Below are 21539 nucleotides of genomic sequence, written 5' to 3' on the forward strand. Positions count from 1 at the left end.
CTCATTGATGCACCTTCAGAGGTGAAAGAGAAAGCGATTAGATAGTATCTTTGATGAGTCACTTGAAAACACGAACCAGAATGTGTCTAAGATACAGATACAGCTTTTCAAAGAACCTTATTTCTTACACATTAAAAACAAGGACAAATTCAGCACCAAGAAGTTAGGTGGAGAAAATGCTATGCAACAGCAAACATCAGTAACAAAAGCAGTTCCTATGAATAAAGGTGTAATTCAAAGAACTCTGACATAGATTAGAATTAAAAGGAAGTGAATTGAGGATGAATAATATTCCACAAGGTTTGAGATCGTATGCATCAGATATGAATATATTAAGGTTACTGTATATCCTTATTACAATGCTTTAGAATGCATTTAACTATGAATGGAAAAGGAACAAGCTCGGCTCTGTTAGATTTGAAACACTAGTGTTTGTGATGCTTTGAATTCAATAGCCACAGCTGTATCCTCTTTATTTGCAGCCAAAGAAATTGGAATGTGGTGTTTTATTTTGTAAGTTGTTTTCTTTTACATTTATTTCAAGTTATATGTCTAACTAGAACAGCACTACACTTCTATGGATGTTTTGTGTTTTGCTATGTTCGGGGGAAAAAAAAAAGAATGAGCTATTTTGAAATTCCATCAAATGCAAGTACAAACATCTCCAAATGGCTAAAGTATGTTTCCCTATCATTTCTACCAATACCATAATTTCCGTGGAATTCAAGTGTTATCTCTGAAGGGGTTTGGGTCCTGTCTTTACATGTCAAATTGCCCAAAGTAACTGCAGAGAAAGGTAACAAAACACTCTGAACCTTCGACAATAAATGAAGTCCATTTCACTCTGATATTCAACAAATAATGCGGCCACTCTTAAACAGGGAGAAAAACAGACTTGAGACAAATAATGGCCAATGAAATCCTGAAACATTACTAAAGGCATCAAAACACAGCAAGCCTGCACAATGGAAGAACAATGTTTATTTTGCATATAACTGTTTACCAATATTAGTGTACTTAGTGAAACCTGAAAAATGACCTCTCTTTTTCTCCTCCTTTCCTGTGGTGGTGACTTTGCTGAGACAATTTAAAAAGCAGCGGACAGCTCCAGGGGTCCGGACAGCAGACCATACAGACTGAAACCACATGGTAGAGAGGAATGCAATGTAAATTTACTTCGCTCTTGTCACATTTGAAAGTTGGAGACTGTCAAACGGCTGTGCATTGGCAGGTATCCTGTTAGTATTCACAACCGGATCCGTTGCAGCTTCAATACAAACACAAGAGCGTCTCTCATCAGCTGTGCTGTGGAAAAGTAAACTAATTCAGTCACACAGGCCTGTTCTTCTTTCTCCTGTTTGATTACGGTATACATTCGATAACGGAACACGTTGTGTTAAACCTAAAGAATGGGAATAGAAAATCAGCGTTCTTTACATGAGGAAGCTGAAACTGTTACCTCTCCACACTACACAGTGGGAAAAACAGAACTGCAGAGCTGCTTTTGGTCACAGAAAGTTAAAGAAGCAACACAGGACAAACAATACTACTAATTACATGAGGTCATTTTCACTTTCTTTTCAATTGTTTTCATGTCCTGCCTGTCAATAAATTGGTGTCTTGCTTTTGTTCTACCACTTCAAGAATCCAGCAAACAAAAAGCCCATTTAAACTAGAATGATTGATAAAACAGGGTCATTCTCAATGTTAACATAGTTGAACCTGCTTCTATTCAAGCCAAAATACTAACTTCAAAATCCTCTTCCTTTAAAAGATCCCTAAAGCTTGGGAAATGAAAACCCTAAAACAGCAAAGAGAACAGGGAATATCTCATTAGATTTAGGCAGGAATACTTTACTTTAGTCACAATTTTGTTATTCACTCAGGTATGTATAGTGTTCGAAATTGGCAATCTTGATTAGAAATCATTTGTGGCACCACTTTTTCACCTACTGTATGTATGTTCACATGTATATTGTATGTGTTCATGTACTGTATGTAATGTATGTTGTGTTTTCATGTATACACAGTATTTGCATGTGATAGTATGTTACATGTGTTCATATGTGTATGTGTATGTTCACACCATCTGTACATGTGTGATGTTCATGTACAGTATGTTTTCAGTCATTCCAGACACCCCTCCTCCAGGATGAAAACAATAAAAAGATTTTGCTGTACAGTATGATAGCTTACATCTGTTCATTTTATTTCAAAGATAAAAGTAAGTATTTCCCATATGTCTACATTAAGGTTAACCTTATTGCAAGGTTCTTTTATTACATTCTGAGAACAAACATGTCTTTAGATTAATTCTGGCAATTTAGGCTCAAGCATTTTAACAAGAAGTTTCCTCTCAGTTGTTTCTGTACATACCCAATAAAGCACCATTCCTGAATAAATAAGATAAATAATCTTTATTTTTTAAATGTATTTTTAGAAAATATCTGTGTCCAACAGATAATATTAACAAGGCAATACAGACAAACCCCAATTTTATTTCTCAGCTGTTAGAAACAGTCTCCAAAAATGACCTGATTTCACCTGTTGACAATGCTGGTGAAGGTTATCATCAGTAACTGTGTGAAACTGATGCTTTCAATGATTTCTCTCCTGAAGGAAATGAAGAACAGACAAGGCAGGAGAGCAAGGCAAAACGCAGATTGCTTCAGTAATATGTACAGTATAGTAGTATAAATGGGTACAAATATAAGTAACTTGTGGATGAAAGCATCAGACACATACATTAATAACAATAACAGGTGGTTTTAAAATAGTCATATTGTTTTAACATAATAAAGGTGTGGTTTAGGCCACTTTCAGAAGAACTGATCAATTTTACATTGCTAATTTCTTTCCACGAGAATGCAGCTGTTTAATTTTCAGATGTTAAAGTAAATATTTGGTGCATGCTTAGGGGTAGGGTTTAACTCTTTGAAGTGTCGATGAGAAGATGAGATTTTTCAAATATTTTTCAGTAGCCTCATACATTTCATATTCATCGAGAAGTTACTGACAAGGACAAAGCCAGCTCTTACACAGGCATGGGGAATTTTAAGGGGGGGGGACTGATGCAGATCTCCTGGGATAACTCAAGGAAATTACAAGACACTATCCTTGGAACAATAAGCATCAAGCAACCAAGATGAGCAGAACAGACTTCTCTCATGTTACTGTTAAGTTATATTCTCAAAGAAGTGGGAAAGCTTATCCTGAAAGACCTGCCTTCTTTTTACAGTGGGGGTGATTCAGTCACATATCCCCCAAAAAGTGTGATCTACCCCAAACCCAATGTGAACAACCAGCAAGAAACTTGACGGAGGGACAAAAACAACTGGACAGGAACAGGTCTGTTTTTGGCAGGACTGCCATGGCATTGTGAAGTGCAAAAAGCCTGGTTATGGATGAATACATACTGTACCGTATACTGCCTCAATATGTAATACAGATGGGCCAGAGATTTCACATCAGAAAAAGCTATGTAAGTGAGTGTTTTATAGAATTACCATAATACTCATTACATAGTTAATCCAGTAGCATCAGAAGCAGTATGTAGTCCATAAGAGAGTTCACCTTTGTTGTTTTGCACCAGTTACTAAATGCCACTGATAAATAGCCAGTTTTAAAGCAGTTTTAAGTTACACTCCTTTGTAACCTTTCTGAAATTCACTCCTCGTTTCATTGAAACAGCACACTTAGGTCAAATCAGGTCAACTTAAGAGGCAGTTCACAACACTGAAACCTTCAATGAGCAACCTAAATCAACTTCATATCACACGATTCCTCCCTTCACACTCTCTGTGTAAACCAGACACCTAAATAAACGCAACGTTCTCCTTGCAAATCAAATTATCATCATCGTCGTCATTATTATTATCATTATCATTTGGAATATTATTTTACACATATTTCTCCCCCTGAAATAAAAGCCACAAGACCCCCAACAACTGTAAAAACAAACAATAACAAGGAAATAATTAACCCTTCTAGCCTACAAGTGAAATTCCTAGATGCCATGCGCTCGAAGAAAAATAAGACTCTCAGCGGTTTAACTCAGTTCTCTCGTCGTTTTTTTCATGTTGTTAAAGTAGATATTAAAAAATTAAATACAATATACTGTATAGGTTATTAATTACAGTAACAATGTTCCATGCAATCTTTTTTCTGTACAGAGTTCAGAAGTTCAGTAGTAAATAACAAGGCTATACAATCCCACATTGCAGGGCGGTACACAATATCATTCAGCTGTGGTACAAGAACACAAAAGGTAAAGTTCCATCCTTTCCACTGGATTATACCACTTTATTAGATTCAACAGAATTCAAAATATTATCCTGAAACTCAACTGCAAATCACGACCTTTTTTCACTAATGCCCACAAGCGATTCTATTTTACAGAGTTATTTAAATTACATCCTGGAAATTTACATGTACTGTAGCACGGGTTTTCTAATGCACTGATTTAAAGACAATAATGGAGTCCAATAGGACAGTTACCATGTGGTCACAGTAGCCCTTAGGGCTCCACTAAAATCTTTAAGGATGTTTATCTTGCACTACTGCCACGGTCTGCCCCTTCCTAACACAGTGGCAAAAACTGGAAAATAAGGCCCAAGCTAATACAAAAAAAACCAAAGATGGACTTTCAGGCCATACTCAGTCAAAAATGAGCTTTTAACAACTGCTACGGCCATTCTACAGCAAAGCGTTGTGTAAGGGTCATTTCACAATCTTAAACAGAAGGAGCAGGCGAAAGGAAACAATTTTATCTTGCCTTACATAAACTGCACGGGAAATGTGTTGGCAGGCACAAACAAAATAACGGAAGAGAGGGGTTTTTGATAATCTTATAATCCGGATTGTGTGAAGAGTATTTAAAAATAAGCACTGGGGTGGTGTGGTGTCTTGCATTTAGGACACCAACTGAAAGAGGGGGGTTTCAGTCAGTGTGAGTTGGGAATAAACTGGAGGTCTGTAAACATTTTAAGTTTAATGACCTGTAGTTGACCATATTTGTCACTTTCTCAGCAGGCCTCAGGAGACCTACACTAGTTAGCAAGGAGTTTGCTCTAGAATGGCCTCTGACCCAGTAAAATGAGAACTACAGACTGAAAACTGAGTTCAGAAAATGCTTGTTAAAGCACAGGTTTTCAGGTCAGGTTTTGTAGGTCTTTTGTTCTTCTTGTTCACATCCTTGCCAATTAATCCGGTTGTATTTCCTGCAGCATTGTTACTTTCTCTCTGCTCTGAAGGAATATTTTTTAACCCAAAGCATGTTAGAAGGGTCCTTCTAAGACTGATAGCATTCCCCGCTGAGTAGTGTTTTATAAATCGGATGCAAGAAGGACATTTAGATGGCAGCTTGTTCAAAAGTGTTCTCAACAGTTTAGAAATATCAACTCAGTACTTGATCTGAATCATTTCTGCAGAGTCAATACCTAGTAAACTAGGATTCAATTGCTTGGCAAAATTATTGTGTACTCACTCTTATCCAGGCTGGGAGACACCTACTGCAGTAATCACCAGTCCTTTTTTGATACCTGCAGCAATTGGCAACTTACATTTGAACTGGGCATTCCAGGTTATAGAGAAACTGGAGGAAGCGCTAAAATACATTTCATTTTAAAAATATAATAAATATATATATATTTTACACATTCTTTTGAAATTAAAAGTCAATAAAGCCTTGAAAGACAAGGAACTTAATTTGATATTCCTATTGCAAAAACATTTCAAGATAATTGTATCTTTGGGTTTATGAAAGTATTTTTTAAATATTCAAATTTCATCTTGGTTTAAAAGGCTGGTGGGGGTGGGGTGGGGGGGGGCAGAACAGATAGCTACAACTTAAAATGAACTGCCTGTTGTTTAGCTGGATTATAGACAGTATGGAAAACATTTTTTCAAAATGGAAGAGTGTAAACTTCAAACTGGAGGAAATGTGAAATTTCGAGAGGATCCAGACAGACACCAAGTGAGAAGAAACAAGAAGGTCTCCTAGCAGACACTACGAGTGAGAAGAGTACTAAATTCTCTTGTGGCCAAGATTGCCAGATGTGTGCAGAGGTGATAGAACTAGGTGATAGCATCCGACTGAGACATTATAAGAGCATACGGTTCAACCATGGACTGTTCTTCATGTGGCCACATCCCTGGAGCCAGAAATCGTTAACCGGTTCGCTTTTCACTAAAGCCAGTGGATTGTGAAACAGTTTTAATCCCTTTTTTTCTCTGACGATGAAAACATAACTGGAGAACCGAGGTCCCACGCACCTGCCACTGCAGACCCAGATGTAAAAAGGTCCCATTCTGTGGCCGACCCAGAAATAATCCAGCTCTCCATGGTCCAGTCTCAGCTCCTCCCCTGCCCAGCCCGCTTTCTTCAAACTGGACTCTTCCCAGCAGCAGTGGATCAATCCGATGGATCCTCAGCGGCCCCTCTGCTGAAATCACCCCCACCCTCTTCCTCCTCCCCATCCCCTTCCCCTTCCCAATCTTTGCTCCAGTTATTGCACTAGTATGTACAGAAAAAAAAAAGCTATGAAAGTCATCAGTATGTTTCTGCAGTTTGTCCGCGTTCTTCTTACACATGCAAGTCCTGCTGGCTGATAGTGGTGGTTGAACATGCAAGACTTGGTGTACTTAGGGCCAGGGTTCAAAGGGTTAGAATTTCAGCTGCCTTCTTCTCATGTATTTCTTCTCCTCTTCTCCTGTGGAAATGAAAAAGAAAATGCAGAGGAGTTAAGTTCTGGACCGCCTGACCTGGACAGGTCCAGAGAATTAAACGGCAAGCTTTGCCTTTTCTCCAGAGTGCCTTTTTCTGTCTTTGGTTGACACTTTCAGTACTTTTAATCAGCCACACCCTGCATTCAGCAAGCATGCTAAATAAACCTTACCTTTCGTGGATTTAGTTTTCCTTTGAAAACAAACCTTGTTTGCCATTATTCATAAAACTGTAGCAGCTGCCTGACTTTTTAGACAGAAACACATTAAACAACAAAAACAATATAACAGTTAATGTCATCTGCAATTCTTGTGATGCTGTTCTTTCACCTGTGTATGGTTATGATCTGTTAGAAAAGACTTAGTCTCCAAGTCACATTCAGCATGAGTGGTGCTAATAAAATGACTGTGCTGGAAAAGCAGCTCATGCAGTCACCAGTTCATGACTGCTTTCAGGGCCAGATGTACTAAAAGACTATACCTGCTTTAAGAGTGGCCAACATATTAGGTTGGAAGTGCTGGGTGATATACACTAAACAAGCATAATAATCTGGGAGCTTTCATACAGTTTGCGAAGGTCATTTGTCTGAACCGGTTAGACCATTAATTTAAATTTGGGCGTTCCTGTAGAAACCACAAAAAAGAGGTGTTTGTGCCAAAGAGATTTCTCAAATCTTAAATAAGATGTGCTAAACCTGCAAGGAATTACAACACTTAAAATTACTCCAGACTGTTAGAGATTTTGAAAAGTGCGTCTTAAAAGCAGTCACAAAGACAAACCATTACAAACCACAATGCCAGTCCCTAAGCACACACTGCAGCAAGAATGACCCATCACTTTTAGCAACAAGGAGTGAAATGTAGAATGATGGGAAAAAATACTCTTCCCCTATGTGACGGTCAAATTAGATTAATACATTACCTACAGTAATTCATTAAATAAAAACCCAAAGTTATAACAGGCACTCTGTCTATGAAAAGCCTTTCAAATATGAAAGATTTAAATTAACTAAATTCTATGCTGCCATCACATCCTTAAAATCATGTAGGCTACACAGTCAAACTTAATTACAAATAGCTTAGGCAAGTCCCACAGGTTAATTCACAATTATTTTACTCTTAAGTAGAGCTTTAACCAGCTGTCCAACTTATCAGAAAAACTGACCTTTCTTGCACACAGTGGACATTGTGCCATACATTGATACTAGAGTTTTTCTCGTAGGACAGAACGTTTATCTTGTAAAATGTCGCAACACAACTGCAGTTTGCATGTACTGTATGTGCTGTGAGTGGCATTTCGTAGTACATCTGGCCCTATGTCTTTGAGCAGCCCCTGCATTAAATGGTCAAAAATGTATGAACTTAATTACTGATATTGCAGGCAATTAATAAAATGGAAATTACAGCAGCAATAGGTCCCTCAATTGGCCATTGACCAAACCAAAACAGATGAAACTTCTTTCAAGTGACTGTGATAGAATCTTGGCATGAAATAAGTGAGCCAGAAAAAAAACACCTAATGATTGTTTCAACAACGACTGCAATGAATAACATGTCCAGCAGTTTCAAAATGATTTAGAATTATCCTGTGTCTCCTGCACACAATCCTCTTTTATCTCCTGTTGGACATCTTTTCCCATTGCAAGGAGATCCCAGAAAAGGAATTCACTTTGGAAGGAGTTGGAATTTCTTTTTGGCAAAAAAGCAGATTCTCCTGAATGAGTATCAGAAGAGTACAGTAGTCCCATGCTGTATGGATGACAGGGTGAGAGACAGAGGGCAGAAATGTACCTTCTCCTGAAGACTAAGAGGAGAATGTTAGGCTGCAGGGGGAAGAAATAGAAAGCATGTTGACTTTGGTTTTCCAAGGGTCTCAGTCGTGCCACGGAGTTCTGTTCGTTGCCACGGAGATGTTTGCTTTGTGGGTGTTGTCCTGTAGATCTTCATTCTGTGTGCTCATGACACTGCAGTGCGTCTTTGGAAATCTTTTGTACACAGTGCAGTACCTTCCCCTCGAGGTATGTGTGAATTTCACCCCCCCCCTCAGTACCAGGACACAGATACTCCTCTAGTGTTAAAACTGAAGTGGCATCAAGTATTTCAAAAAGTAATGTGCACCTTTTCAGACTTGAAATGCCCACTTTCAAGTGTTCATTATTATTTCTCTAACCACTGACCTAATACTATGGCTGCATACAACAACAGAGACACAATGCCTTCTTTGATGATCACCCTTGTTCCTATGAAGTTATTATTCCCCCCAAACCTCTATAAATACCCTTTGGTACGAGAATGTCAATGAGACCTTTAACTAAAAGTATTTACTATAAATTTATCAAAAAGAGCTGCTTTTGAGACTCACAGTACACCTGTCTCAGGAGCACTGGCCATTTGAAGACTTCATAAAGGGTTCTGAATTGAGAATTAGCTACAGTTTTAGGAAATTCTGTACTTTATCGTTGGAGGTTTATTGTGCATTCTGCCTTTTAGCATCAATTAACCCATATTTTATATTTTCCCCACTACTGCTACATAGCTCTCAGGTCTCACTGTAATCACAGGTCATTGAAGGTATTAATTTGTTTTGCTGGCACAGCACTCCAGATGCAGAGGAAGGTGACATGTCAAGCTGACTCCCATTCCTTATCCCATAATAAACTCAATCGGATCACATACCTTCCAGGTAGTGGCGGGAAAAGTACTTGAGAGTTTCGTCCAATAGGATGACAGGAATCGAGATCTTCAGGACCACCACCCACTGAGACCACCGCAAAGGTGTCACCTGGAATATCAGCTGAGAGGGAGGGAAGGGGTGGGGAATTACAGGGCAGAAACCAAAGAGGTGCTTGTGTTCCTGTAGGTTTTTCATGGCCTCAAAAAACAGGACTGTAACAGCAGTTACAATGAACTGCAGCTATCCTCTGGAATGACAGGAGCAAAACATTCCATAAGTGCAATGCTACAGTACCTCATTTTTTCTCTTAAATACCACTTTGCTGTATGTCTCTATGCAGGAGTTCAACAGCATGTTACGTTCTTTCTGGTTTTCAGATTATATCTTGCATAGGCAATCCATTCATGACAAAATGACATTTTCACTTAGAATGTTATATAAAGAATAGGCTGTGATGGACTGGTGTCCCGTGCAGGGTGCACCCTGCCTCCTGCTCACTGCTTGCCGGTACCCTGAATTGGATGTAGGAGTTACAAAATGGATGGATTTGATCAAATTAAGGGTTTTGAGCCTAAAACAAGGCAGAACACTGTTAAGACTGCGCTTGTCTGCAATGAATGGGCAGCGCAGGACTGCTGCACTTACCGGCAGGGGCTCCACGTACAGGATGAGGAAGTGCAGAGACATCGACAAGACAATGGCCCCCAAAAGCCAGATGTTCACCCAGGGAGGCATCCTCAGCAAGGACTGGTTCTCAGACAGGCTAATGAAATGAAAGGGTGGCAGGAAATTACCATCAGGGGCTGGACTCAACCAGCCTTGAGTGCCACGTTACCTTTGCACGCACAAGAACTTACAGTCAGTGCAAACCTTTTACACTAACAATCTAAAGAGAAAAGACTGGACAAATTCACACTGCCCTACTACAAACAACCCCCTGGAATTAAGACACACAGGAAAAAGTCTATGATATCCTATTGAAAAAAAAAACGTGTGAATTCTCATTTGTTTTTCAACAGTTTTAACTGCAGTTTGGCTGAGCTGTTATTGGTTATCATTTAAACTATCACTAAATGAAGTTAAAAAACAAAGTAAGGACACAAAAACTAAATTGGTCTAGTGGAGCTCGGTTCCCCTATCCTAGGTTTTAAGCTATATGGATTACTGGAGTTTATGCCTCACGCTTCTGCTTGCCTGCGTGTAGAAATCTCAAACCCATCTCTCTCGCATTCCTTGGAGCAGCTCCCCAGCTCATTCCTTGCCTCAGTGAGGGGGATTTAGGCAGCCTTATCCGCACAACTAGACTGGCATTCCCTCTGCTGGGCGAGTTGCACCAAATATTCTCTACATATTCCATCTCACTATTGCATTCATTAGCATTTAACTGAACTACATAAGTGAAAGTTTACTCAGATACAAAAAAGTCCACATTAATATCAGTCTGTACTTTATAATATGATACAACATTTAATCTAATTTAGCTACTTAAACTTGGTATGAGCAGGACATGTCTAATGCACAGTAATGTACTTACCTGTTGAGCGCGTTGAACATCTCTATAGTGACCAGCACAGATAGAGCCATAGTGGTTGGGTAGCGTGACTCAAATATTTCACAATCAACGTTGGCGAACATGGGGTTGTCCTCTGTGCACTGCATGAAGTGTCTCTGTGGACCGACAGCCACACACATGAACGGATGAAAGGTGTTGTACAAGGCAAAAGGTAAAACAATGTTCATAAATTTTGAACCAGCCTCAATATAATGTTACTCAAATCAAGCCAGCAATTGAGAATATAAGTTTAAAATGTGTATCATACAAAATGCTGCCATAAAGCAATTATGCTTCGTCTTCTTGAGTTGTGATACTATCTCGGCTATTTTCCATTTATAGTTTGTATTAAACCTTTTGATGTGCTTCCAACTTACCAGCTGGTAGAAAGAAACCTGAGGACCTTCTTCATCAAGTAGGAACCACCATGTAGCGGCCCCTACTGTTCCCAGGCCAACATACCCTGCAGGGTATAACTGCGGTTATTATTCCGTCTTGACTAAAGCAAACCACCCCCAATGCATCGACCCTTCCAAGTTTACAACTTGTTAAACCAATCTGGTGGAAAAGTCATTCCGAGCAGCTCAAGTGATCAGAAGACCTTCGGGCTCTTGTGGTTTTACCAAGGTGTTCTCTGTCAACGACCAGAGTGCAAGAAGGCTCCCTCTGCTTCTACTGATAAAAGGGGACAGATCAGAGCTAGTTTGGGTGCCCCCCCCCAGCTCACCTCCGATTGCCAGATATCGGAAGAAGAGCCAGCCGGAGATCAGGGGCTCCTTGGGGTTCCGCGGGGGCTTGTCCATGATGTCCAGGTCCGGGGGGTTGAAGCCCAGGGCGGTGGCAGGCAGACCGTCCGTTACCAGGTTCACCCACAGCAGCTGCACAGGGATGAGGGCCTCCGGGAGGCCCAGGATGGCGGTCATGAAGATACTGGAGACAAGAGGACAGAGCCCTGATGTCAGGAATCAATGGTCTTATAAAACGGCTACCACAGGAAATGTATTAGCTGGGTGTCTCCTTGTCAGAATACACATGATATAGTGCAAGGCTTTTCATATGAAAAATATGGGATGATAAACATTTTGGATAGTTTGGTCAAATTCTAATAATGATCAAATGAGCTGACAAATATATAGGAAGAGCGGACGTATTGCTTAATGTTAACTTGACTGGCCAAGGATCAGCACCGTCCCAACTCCCCTCAACCATGAGGAATGAACCAGGGAGCTGCTGCAAGAGTGAAGTTGGGGTGGACGGAGGAGTGTTAAATCAGGCACAGAGTTAAAATTTATTAAGCATTTATTAGTATGATTGGGCAGAGGCAGGGTGCAGGTCCACAGGTAGCTATGTACATATCCGAATGATTCAGTAAGTGAGACAAGGTTTTCTTACCACACAACCTCGCCCACGTTGGAGGAGATGAGGTAGCGGATGAACTGCTTCATGTTGTTGTAGATGGCCCTGCCCTCCTCTACTGCTGCCACAATGGTGGAGAAGTTGTCGTCCGACAGCACCATCTCCGAGGCGGACTTGGCTACGGCGGTGCCCGAGCCCATTGCGATCCCAATCTCCGCCTTCTTCAGGGCTGGGGCATCATTCACGCCATCACCTGTCTGACAGGGGAAGGGGACACCATCACTGACAGGGCGGAATGGAAAACTGTCTGTCCGAGACCAATCTGGTCTGCAATGTGTATTCATACTGTTCTGACCTTAAGGCTCCAACTTTAAACAGTACAGAGCCAAAACATAAAAAAATGATTTTATGTTTTGGCTGATTCAAAGTTTTGGCTGATTAAATCAACAATTATTTTACATTTATTTTGCATAGACATACATCTACTGTTCAAACATGCCTCTAGCAAAAAGATTCCTTGCTTATTTAAGCTAATTACATAAGCTATCATGATAATGAAATTGGAAGAAATAACATTGAATCTGGTTGACTGAACGAGCAAGAGCACTCCTTCTGAATCGGACTGTGTCAGAGGTACTGTATCCAAGCCAGGTCCCGCAGGTGCCTGGAGGAAGCAGGTTTTCCATCAACTTGGTTATTAATGACCTTATTCAGTTAATTATTGGCTTAAATTTGGAACTTTTTCTCAGCATGTAAGGTGCTAGTGCTTTAAAAAGACTGGCAGTAGAAAACCTGCAGACACCCTGGCCTCCCATGAGAGTCTATAACTAGGTATTGGCTTAAGATTAAAACCGGTTCAGTCCTTCTCAGGTCCACTCACCATGGCGGTGATCTCGTCGAAGGACTGCAGGTACTCCACAATCTTGGACTTGTGCGCGGGCTCCACGCGGGCGAAGCAGCGGGCTTGCGTGCAGGCCTCTTTCTGGTCCTCGGGGGACAGGTCGTCAAACTCCCGGCCTGTGTAGGCCTTACCAGTCACCTCCTCGTTCTCCCCAAAGATCCCAATCCGGCGGCAGATGGCCACCGCCGTGCCCTTGTTGTCGCCCGTGATCATGATGACCCGGATGCCGGCCTCGCTGCAGAGCTTGATGGAGTCCGTCACCTCCTTCCGCGGGGGGTCCAGCATGCCCACGCAGCCCACGAACGTCAGGTCGGTCTGCCGTTGGGAAGAAGGAGGGGAGACGGGAAGCTTTTGTGAGAAATGAACAGCAAACTGCATTGTGTGAAGAAGGCGAGTGCCTGGTTCACTCCGCAGTGCATCTGAAAATGCTTTGCCATTTGGAGTGACCTGGAATGTCAGAAGTGCCACGACAGGTTTAAAAGGGTAAAATGTACAGAGTAAAGTGTAATACCTCCATTTTACATCACAAAACAGACAACATTCTCAAGTAAGCACAGTGCCACATTCCCGTCATTGTCTATGATTCAGAATGAGGCAACAAAATATCCAGCCCGGCCCTATTATACTGTAAACAAGCAGGCTTTTGAAAACATCTCTTTAAATCCAAAAGTAATACTGCTTTCAATTTTTGTGTAGGCTTTTCTGACAAATACTACTTACTTGTCCTTGTACTTATTCGCTAATACATCGCATCACATTTATTACAGTTATTACAGGGACTAGTGAGCAGGGAGGGCTGCTTCACATCATAATTCGTAGGAACTCTCTCTCTCACCCGTGGCAAGACTAGGGGTCTGTCAGGGTTTCTGAGAAATTGGGACTGCAAATCCCTCAAACAACAAAAACTTTCAGATGGAACCAAAGTAAATAAAAATCTCCACATAGTGTGAAATTAGGCTTTCTGTTACAGTACATCAGTCATAAGGGTAAATCTTGCAATAAAGAGATCCCTGCTCGGGGACAGGTGCTGATGAGCTGACCTCATATATCGCGAACTTGGCAGAGTTCTCCAAGTCCATCTCCTCTTTCCTGGGCGGGATGTCCCGTGTGGCGAGAGCCAGGCAGCGCAGTGTGTCCCTGCCGGTCCCCCACTCCTTGATCTGGGCCATCAGCTGTTCCCTGAGTGGTGGCGTGAGTGGGATCTTACGGGTTCCCAGACGCAGGTAGGTGCAACGTTCTATCACACTCTCAGGGGCACCCTGAATGGAGGGACAATGGCTGAGCATTGAGGCTGTGTGATGGATTCCGGAATACTAGAATAATGGGCCAGATAACAGGCAAGACACCACTGGAATACTCCCCCTGTTGAAGCTGAAGCTGTGTATAAACAGTTCTTCAGTATTACAGTATTACACAAGAACCATTTTCTTTTATAAAAAGACAAATTGCCAGCTAGACCTGTCACTATATACTTTCAACTAATTCCAAAACCTTTTTATACTATTGGTGAAACACTCATGAGAATACTGTATATTATAAAGACATTTTAGTCTAATTAGTCCAATTAAGATGTTTTAATCTTGATATACCCAACAGGACAAAGAAAAAAAGACCAAACTCTCAAGCAGAATTAAAAGCTGATGAAACAATCTTGTTACGGATTGCCCCAATAAATATTATTGGAGTTCTTTACTGCAGTAAAGCACAAAATCTGATATGTGACTCTATATGGTAGGTGAGAGTCTGTAAGGAGCAGTGCATCTTTATTATCACATTAATTCAAACATCATTTGAGCTGCAGAACTAAACGTGTGGAATAGAATTGCTTATATAAAAAACAGTACCTCTCTCTATGTTAGAGTCACTTATTTATTTTAAATTTCAATATTATGTTGTATATATGATTAACTGCATGAAATGAACCCATCCTATATACAGTACATTTATTTAATGAGCTTAAAAAGCTAGTTCTTAAGTATCATGAGCAATTTGAAATTCCATTGCTATTACAATGTGTGTAAATGTACAATAGACTTTGATGAAAATAAATTGTGAGATATAGTGTATATCACCTATAACATGCCAAAAATGCTGCAATATATATTGTACAGTATATATTCAGGCTTATTGATTTCCCCTTTCCCCAGAACATACTGTATTAAGTATCTTATATCTTATGGAGTTTCTTATGTACCTATTGTCAATTGTGGATTTGTATTAAAAATGCAGGTAATATGTCAGTGTACCTGAATGACAAGATTTGTTCTGCCTTGATGGTACATTACACTGGCAGCATAAATTATGTTTTAGTTAATGGTCTCCAGGAAAAATATTCAGTATATTTTCTATATTGTGATTAAGAAATAAAGTAGAAATAATCATGAAAGGTAATTTGTAAAGGGGGTAGGAGAGAGAATTGCTGATAGAAATGTGTTCTCTCCATTTTCTGTACCTTAACGAACATCTTGCTCTGAGTGCCAGGCTTGGCTGGGCTGCAGTAGACAGACATTGACTTGCGATCACGGGAGAACTCCAGGGTGAACTCCTTTTTCATCAGCTGCTTTATGACCTGGGGAGAGAGAGAGGCAGGGTGAAGGAGAGCTGTCAGGCACACACGCTTCAGTGTAAATGACAGGCAGGCCAGTCACAGGTGGTCAGTGCAGTACGATATCACTAATCCGTCACAGCAGGGGATGGTGACAGCTTGTCAGCCCCACTGTGCATGTGCAAAGCCAAAAACTGCACCACTGTTGTGCTTCATTTAAATCCTCTTTTCTAATGTGGGATTTCAATCTAGTATGCGACAATACAACTGTATTGTGTGTTGTATGTGCAGAAATACAACAATGTAACCGTAGAAAGAGGCTCATGTGTTTTAACCTACTTCTCATAGTTAATGGGCAGAGACCTTCCATTAATGTCCTACTTTTTCCTTTTTTGAAGGTCTCAAAATGGTGGCTGTTTTAGCACTAAACTGCCCTACATTTGGAGAACTTGGCGAATTAATTTAATTTCATGGACAGGAATAATGTCCTTCCCCTTCTTCCCCCCCAATTCCATTCCATCATTGTTTACACTGCTCATCTATTCTCATGTAAAGACAGATGTGCGTTGTTTCATGCTTGAACTCCAGTATTTTCACCATTTTGTAAACTGTACAGTATGTGTTTGCAATAAATCCTCTCGGGTGATAATTTTCACATGAAGAGAAGATGAGTTGTTCAGCTAAATGGCAGATTTTAAGCTGGCTGTGGTGAAACAGAAAATGTAACATTGACTTTTAAGTCCCAGCTGTTCTAAATTCTGGCTGAATTAATTTCCTATTAGAACTATTTTCTGCATATCAGCTGTGTTATACATACTGCAGGCAGCCACGCTCAGCAGCTTCTAGTGTATCTACAGGGAGAGTTTTACGATTTTCTCTCTCCACTAGGTGTCCCCATTGTATTGGATACATTTTACACCTCACTGTGGGACAATAAAAGTGAGGTATCTACCATGAACACACTCCAGGCACCTGGGAAACATCATTAACAAAGAGCTAAAATTCAATCATTTTGGACAGCACAGATGTAACGTTGAATAAAACACATTCATCAGGCATCCTGAAAAGAAACCACAATCCCATATAAAGCAACACATCCCATCTTTTGAGTAGTGAAAAAAACCTAAAGCTTTCTCCAAGGAATTTAAAGGGAGATAAATAATTTTCATATTCCGACTTTTAAAAGCTTACTTGGTCCAGAGCCTTCCAAGTAACTCAGGTCATCAACCAAGCTATTTTTTTTCCCGTTGAAAGACTGGTTCAAACTTGAATGTTTAGCTAACCCCCTCATAAACTTATACTTGTCTAAATATTATTCTTAACTTTCAAGTGCTGGAGTCACTAGAGGGCTTTTCAGCCTTTTACAAGGGAGAGTGGTTGCACTGCTTGCCCAGGCTCATTGAGGAAATGGGAAATACCAGTAGCCATTTACACAGATTAAATCTCATTGCATCGCCATTGTTCGAGCTGCAGTACAGGCTGTTCCATTCCACAGACTCCAGGCATCCACATAGTACAAGGGTCAATAGAACTCAGAAAGCAATGTTTGTTTAGGTATTTTAATGAATCTGTTGAAGCACTGTAACCCTTGCTTCAATTTGATTAAGTTGCTGCTCATTTCTCTACTAAAAGGTCTACAAACCATCTAGAAGCCTCATTCATTTTTTTTCTGTATTCTGAAAGCGGATGAATGAGAAATTGTAAGGGCTCCTTATACTGTAGTCAACATATCAAAATTACAGCCAAATCCAGCAGAATGACGGTATTTTTCTTACAAATTAAAATTTGGTGTTCAGGGGAAAAAAAAACAAAAACAAGCTTCTGATTTTCAAAAGCTTACATTTTTCTGGGTCTTTAAACGAATCTCAGAGCAAAATCTTAAAAAGATAAGAAAATGTGGCACAAAGGGTTGACCATATTTTTGGTGAGATTTGGTAAACACCACTGACTGTCTTGGGGTTTAATCAGCGCAATGCTGTAAGCTGGATGTTGAGGAGAGGACTGAGGGCAAAGTTCTCAAGATTTCTGTTTTTGCATTTCAATTTTAAATTAAACTTAAAAGGGACCTTAACCACTTTTAATTAGTATACAAAACATCTGCAGTATCATAGGTTATTAACTACTACTTTCAATAAAAAATAGTAGTAGTGTAAAAAGGGACATTTCTGTAAAACAGTGTAAGAATGTAAGAAGCATAAGACAAGATGAACTTTAATGTCCCCTAGGAACACACATCACATCTATTGCATGTACGTAACTCATAACAAAAAAAGTCACGCACAAACGGTTTATAGTGACGCAATTGCATTTACCTTTGGCATCTGAAGTAAGCCAGTAATACAATCGGTCAAAAATAAGGCAATAAGGAGGCCTGTACAGTCTGAGCTGTACCTTATCGATTTGCAAACCTTACCGAATTGCATGCTCCAGCCCGCTCCACCTTGCTGAGCCCAGAAAGGTGGGTCTTGAAGACGTTCATCTTCTCCACCAGAGTGGTCAGTGCGGTCTCGGTGGCCTCTCCCACTTTCTCGTATACCCCCTTGGACTGCAGAAGACAAAGAAGGCTTGCGCCAGTCATGCCAGAGGCCAGGGGGACATTGTGGAGTAAGACACAAGACACAGCACACGGAAGGTTGCAGGGGAACCAGACGAGCTGAAATTGTTCCTCTGAGACAATGACACAGAAATCTGCAGTCTTAGTGCGACGCACCGTGGAGATGTTTCCTGAAATATAAGGGATACGTCTGCCACATTCAATTAATTTAGAGAGGCAAGAACGCCAGACCAAGACTGCAGTAGTTTCAGATTCCTCTATCAATAATCACCACTATAGAGCACCAAACAGAGCACAATAAACTGAATTTGAAAGCTCACGGCAAATGAAATAATTTACTATAAAAACAGCACTAAATAGAGATAAATACACTGAATTTGAAAGCTCACAGCACATAGAATAATTTACTATATTTTATTTATTACTATATTATAAACAATTAAAGAATAAACTAATAAGAGACTAAGTAGCATGGATTGTCTATAAGTATCTGAGTTCGTTTTATGCAATCATATGAATAAGAACAACTCAGAGCTGGCAGTATTGGGCACAACTCTTTTTAGTGGAAGTGGGAAAATAACAGGAAACATATTCAAATAGACAAAACCAGATAAGAATTAAAATAACTTGCTGTTCACCCTACGAGCACACTGCAACTGTTTGTAGTCAACCCCCTACCTGAAGCTTAACAATGTCAAAGCATGTATTAAGAATAGAACTTGTAAATTTTAGATAAAACTGTATTTGTCTAGAAGGTGTAACATGGACAGGCCACGCCCCAACCCACATTTGTATTCCCTGACTGAACAAAACATGAAACAGCATGCAGGACCCATATGTTTAATTTCATAAAGAGAAACGATACTGGTCTGAAACTGAACCAGAATTGCTTTTACAATGTTAACATGTTCAATGTATACAAATAATATAATGTAATGATCAAAGGCAACAAGTAGAGTGCTCTTTTGTCAAAATGTACCCAAGAGCACTCACGGTGTTTTTATGATGAGGTTATAACTTTCGTCTTCCATTCAGACTGACTGGTGGAGGTTACAGATCTGTATGAATGTGCATTGCTTGACAGATCGCCCCTGTTCAACAGCTTGGCGCCGTGTGTAAACAGTGCAGTGTTTTTCTTAGAGATGCACTACTCTGCATAGCAACCCCACACAGATGTGTAAAACGGCAGTGAAGCATCCCAGCTTACATTCATCTCAGACTCCCTGTTCGAAAAATGCAGAAACATGCTCAGAACCCCTTAACTGTTAATGTGCAGGAGGCCTGCCTTAATAATACTACAGTATCTTTGGTTGTGTCTTGCATTAGGACATTTATTTATGTTTAAAGAAAGACAGACTCCATTAACTTTGCTTTTTATGGTATGTCCTTGTGCAGTTCAGAGAACTGGGCTGCAGTATTTCTACAGTGCTACATGCTACAGTGGTAGCTTTTAAGTCACTCTCTGACTCGAGCAATTTAATTCATAAAATGGGCAATTCAAATTCAAAGCCACCCTCCCCGGGTTCTGCTAAAAAACCCTAATATTCTCACTGTTATACCTGTACAATCCTCTGAAACCCAATAAGAGCCAGCCCTGAATTTGCTGAGAAAAGTTCTAACTGTAAGTATTCTCTTTTCTACTAGAGAAATAGATTACACTGCAATGTGTTTTTGACTTACAAAGACAGACATCGAGCTGGGCTTTGGAGTGTGAAGATGAACGACCACATTCCCTACAGCTTTTTTTACACAATCTGTTCCGTCAGTGGCCCAGTTTTTTTTATTTCTCAAGTGGATATAACCCAAAACATTTAGACCTGTGGTTAAGGTTAGTATTGACCTAATTTCTGGGTTTCGTATCATTCAGGTTTGTAGAATGTGAGTAATTTGGGAACTTTGCAGAGTAAAGTTTAAATAAGGGTGACACTACTTAAAGTACTTGAGAAGGTGAAGTGATAATATTGCTATTGCAAAGGGAGTTAGAAAAGAAACCTGTGGCCAACCCAAACAGTGGATGCAGAAACAGTTTACAAGGGTCTTTTCAAACAAAATAAAAATTACAGGCATCAATTAACCTCTCTGATTAAAGATCACATGAGAACTATTGGTTTAAATGACAGCTTGGACTAGCACTGTGAAAGGAGTGGCTGACTTATCCACAAATCCCCACTGTCTTTTAAAGTGCAATGAAATGAATGGTATATGCGGACCAGAAGAAAAACACGTTGTGAAATGATCCAGAAAGAGGACCAGGTTGACCAAGGGTGGGTGTTGATTATCTAAACACGCCCAGAGAGAACACAGCCATGACCGGAACAGTGCTTGCTCTGGAATTAGCAAGATACATCAGATACATCTATAGTGTGCCATTCCCAAAAAGCTCACTGAACATGTTCAAGATTTAAGAAGCAAAGATGTACCAACAAAACTTAGGTCTGGCTTATACACCTTCACTTGTTACTGCATAAATGATGCTAAATGGTAATCAAAAGTGTCACTCTATTTAATTCTTTTGTAATTTAATTGCAGCCAATATACAGATAGCAGTATTGAATTTGAGTTTTTTTAAGGCTCCAGCACAGAATCACTGCATAGGTCCTGCTGCAGGGAAGCCTAATGTCCCACAGATCCCTAGTGCAGACGTTTGTGGAGAGGAAAGGCTTACCTCATTGTAATCCAGAGAGGAATCGTTGCACAGTGCACAGATCGTCGCCAGCTCCACCAGGCCATCGTAATCCCCACACTGCACCGGTTGGTCTCCCTTCAGCCTGCAAAGATAAAACCATATACCAGTCACATACAGACAGGAGGGGTCTCACGTCAGAGGTGTATCTACAGTATGCATACTGTGTACAACATTACCTATATAATGTCTTCTTAAGGCTGTACAGTATTCATTAGGTGCACCAGAGATATTCTTACTGGGTATTGTCACACTCACCATCGCTGCAACCTTTTAAATGACCCTGAGAAAATCCTTCCCATCTGGCTGGAGATTCAAGCATATTTTAACTCACTTTTAATCCTTCACACTGGCATCTACAGCAAGGTGTTTCAGTGTTGTTGTTTTTGTTATTTAGGGGATTACAGTGTCCAACCATTCTAGAATCACATTTCATGTTTGCACTCAAGCTACAGTTTTCCTCCTGTTTTTAGATTACTGTGCAGAACCTTGTTAAGTCAGTCCCCAGAAACATTTAATTGGATGCAATACCATAAATCCCAGAACAGGAG

At 40.3% G+C, this 21539-nt stretch overlaps 1 protein-coding gene across 2 annotated transcripts in view; it reads right to left on the reverse strand.

Annotated features, from left to right (window-relative positions):
• Positions 1–2188: 2188 nt before the first annotated feature.
• The window catches only part of atp2a3 (ATPase sarcoplasmic/endoplasmic reticulum Ca2+ transporting 3), an 85346-nt gene continuing 65995 nt past the window's right edge, over positions 2189–21539 (reverse strand). Inside the window, exons 11-22 of one of the 2 annotated variants that reach the window (XM_088615708.1) lie at positions 20971–21073; positions 18165–18296; positions 15659–15775; positions 14247–14465; positions 13186–13521; positions 12342–12562; positions 11677–11879; positions 11327–11412; positions 10932–11065; positions 10043–10160; positions 9400–9517; positions 2189–6710 (exon numbers count right to left, since the gene is read on the reverse strand). In XM_088615708.1, coding sequence (XP_088471834.1) covers positions 6664–6710; positions 9400–9517; positions 10043–10160; positions 10932–11065; positions 11327–11412; positions 11677–11879; positions 12342–12562; positions 13186–13521; positions 14247–14465; positions 15659–15775; positions 18165–18296; positions 20971–21073 — 1834 coding nt within the window. In that variant the 3' untranslated portion in view covers positions 2189–6663. The other variant, XM_088615709.1, reaches the window with a different exon arrangement.

The sequence above is a fragment of the Lepisosteus platostomus genome, chromosome 22 (genome assembly GCF_059453375.1).
Source record: "Lepisosteus platostomus isolate fLepPlt1 chromosome 22, fLepPlt1.hap1, whole genome shotgun sequence".
Classification (NCBI taxonomy): Eukaryota; Metazoa; Chordata; class Actinopteri; order Semionotiformes; family Lepisosteidae; genus Lepisosteus; species Lepisosteus platostomus.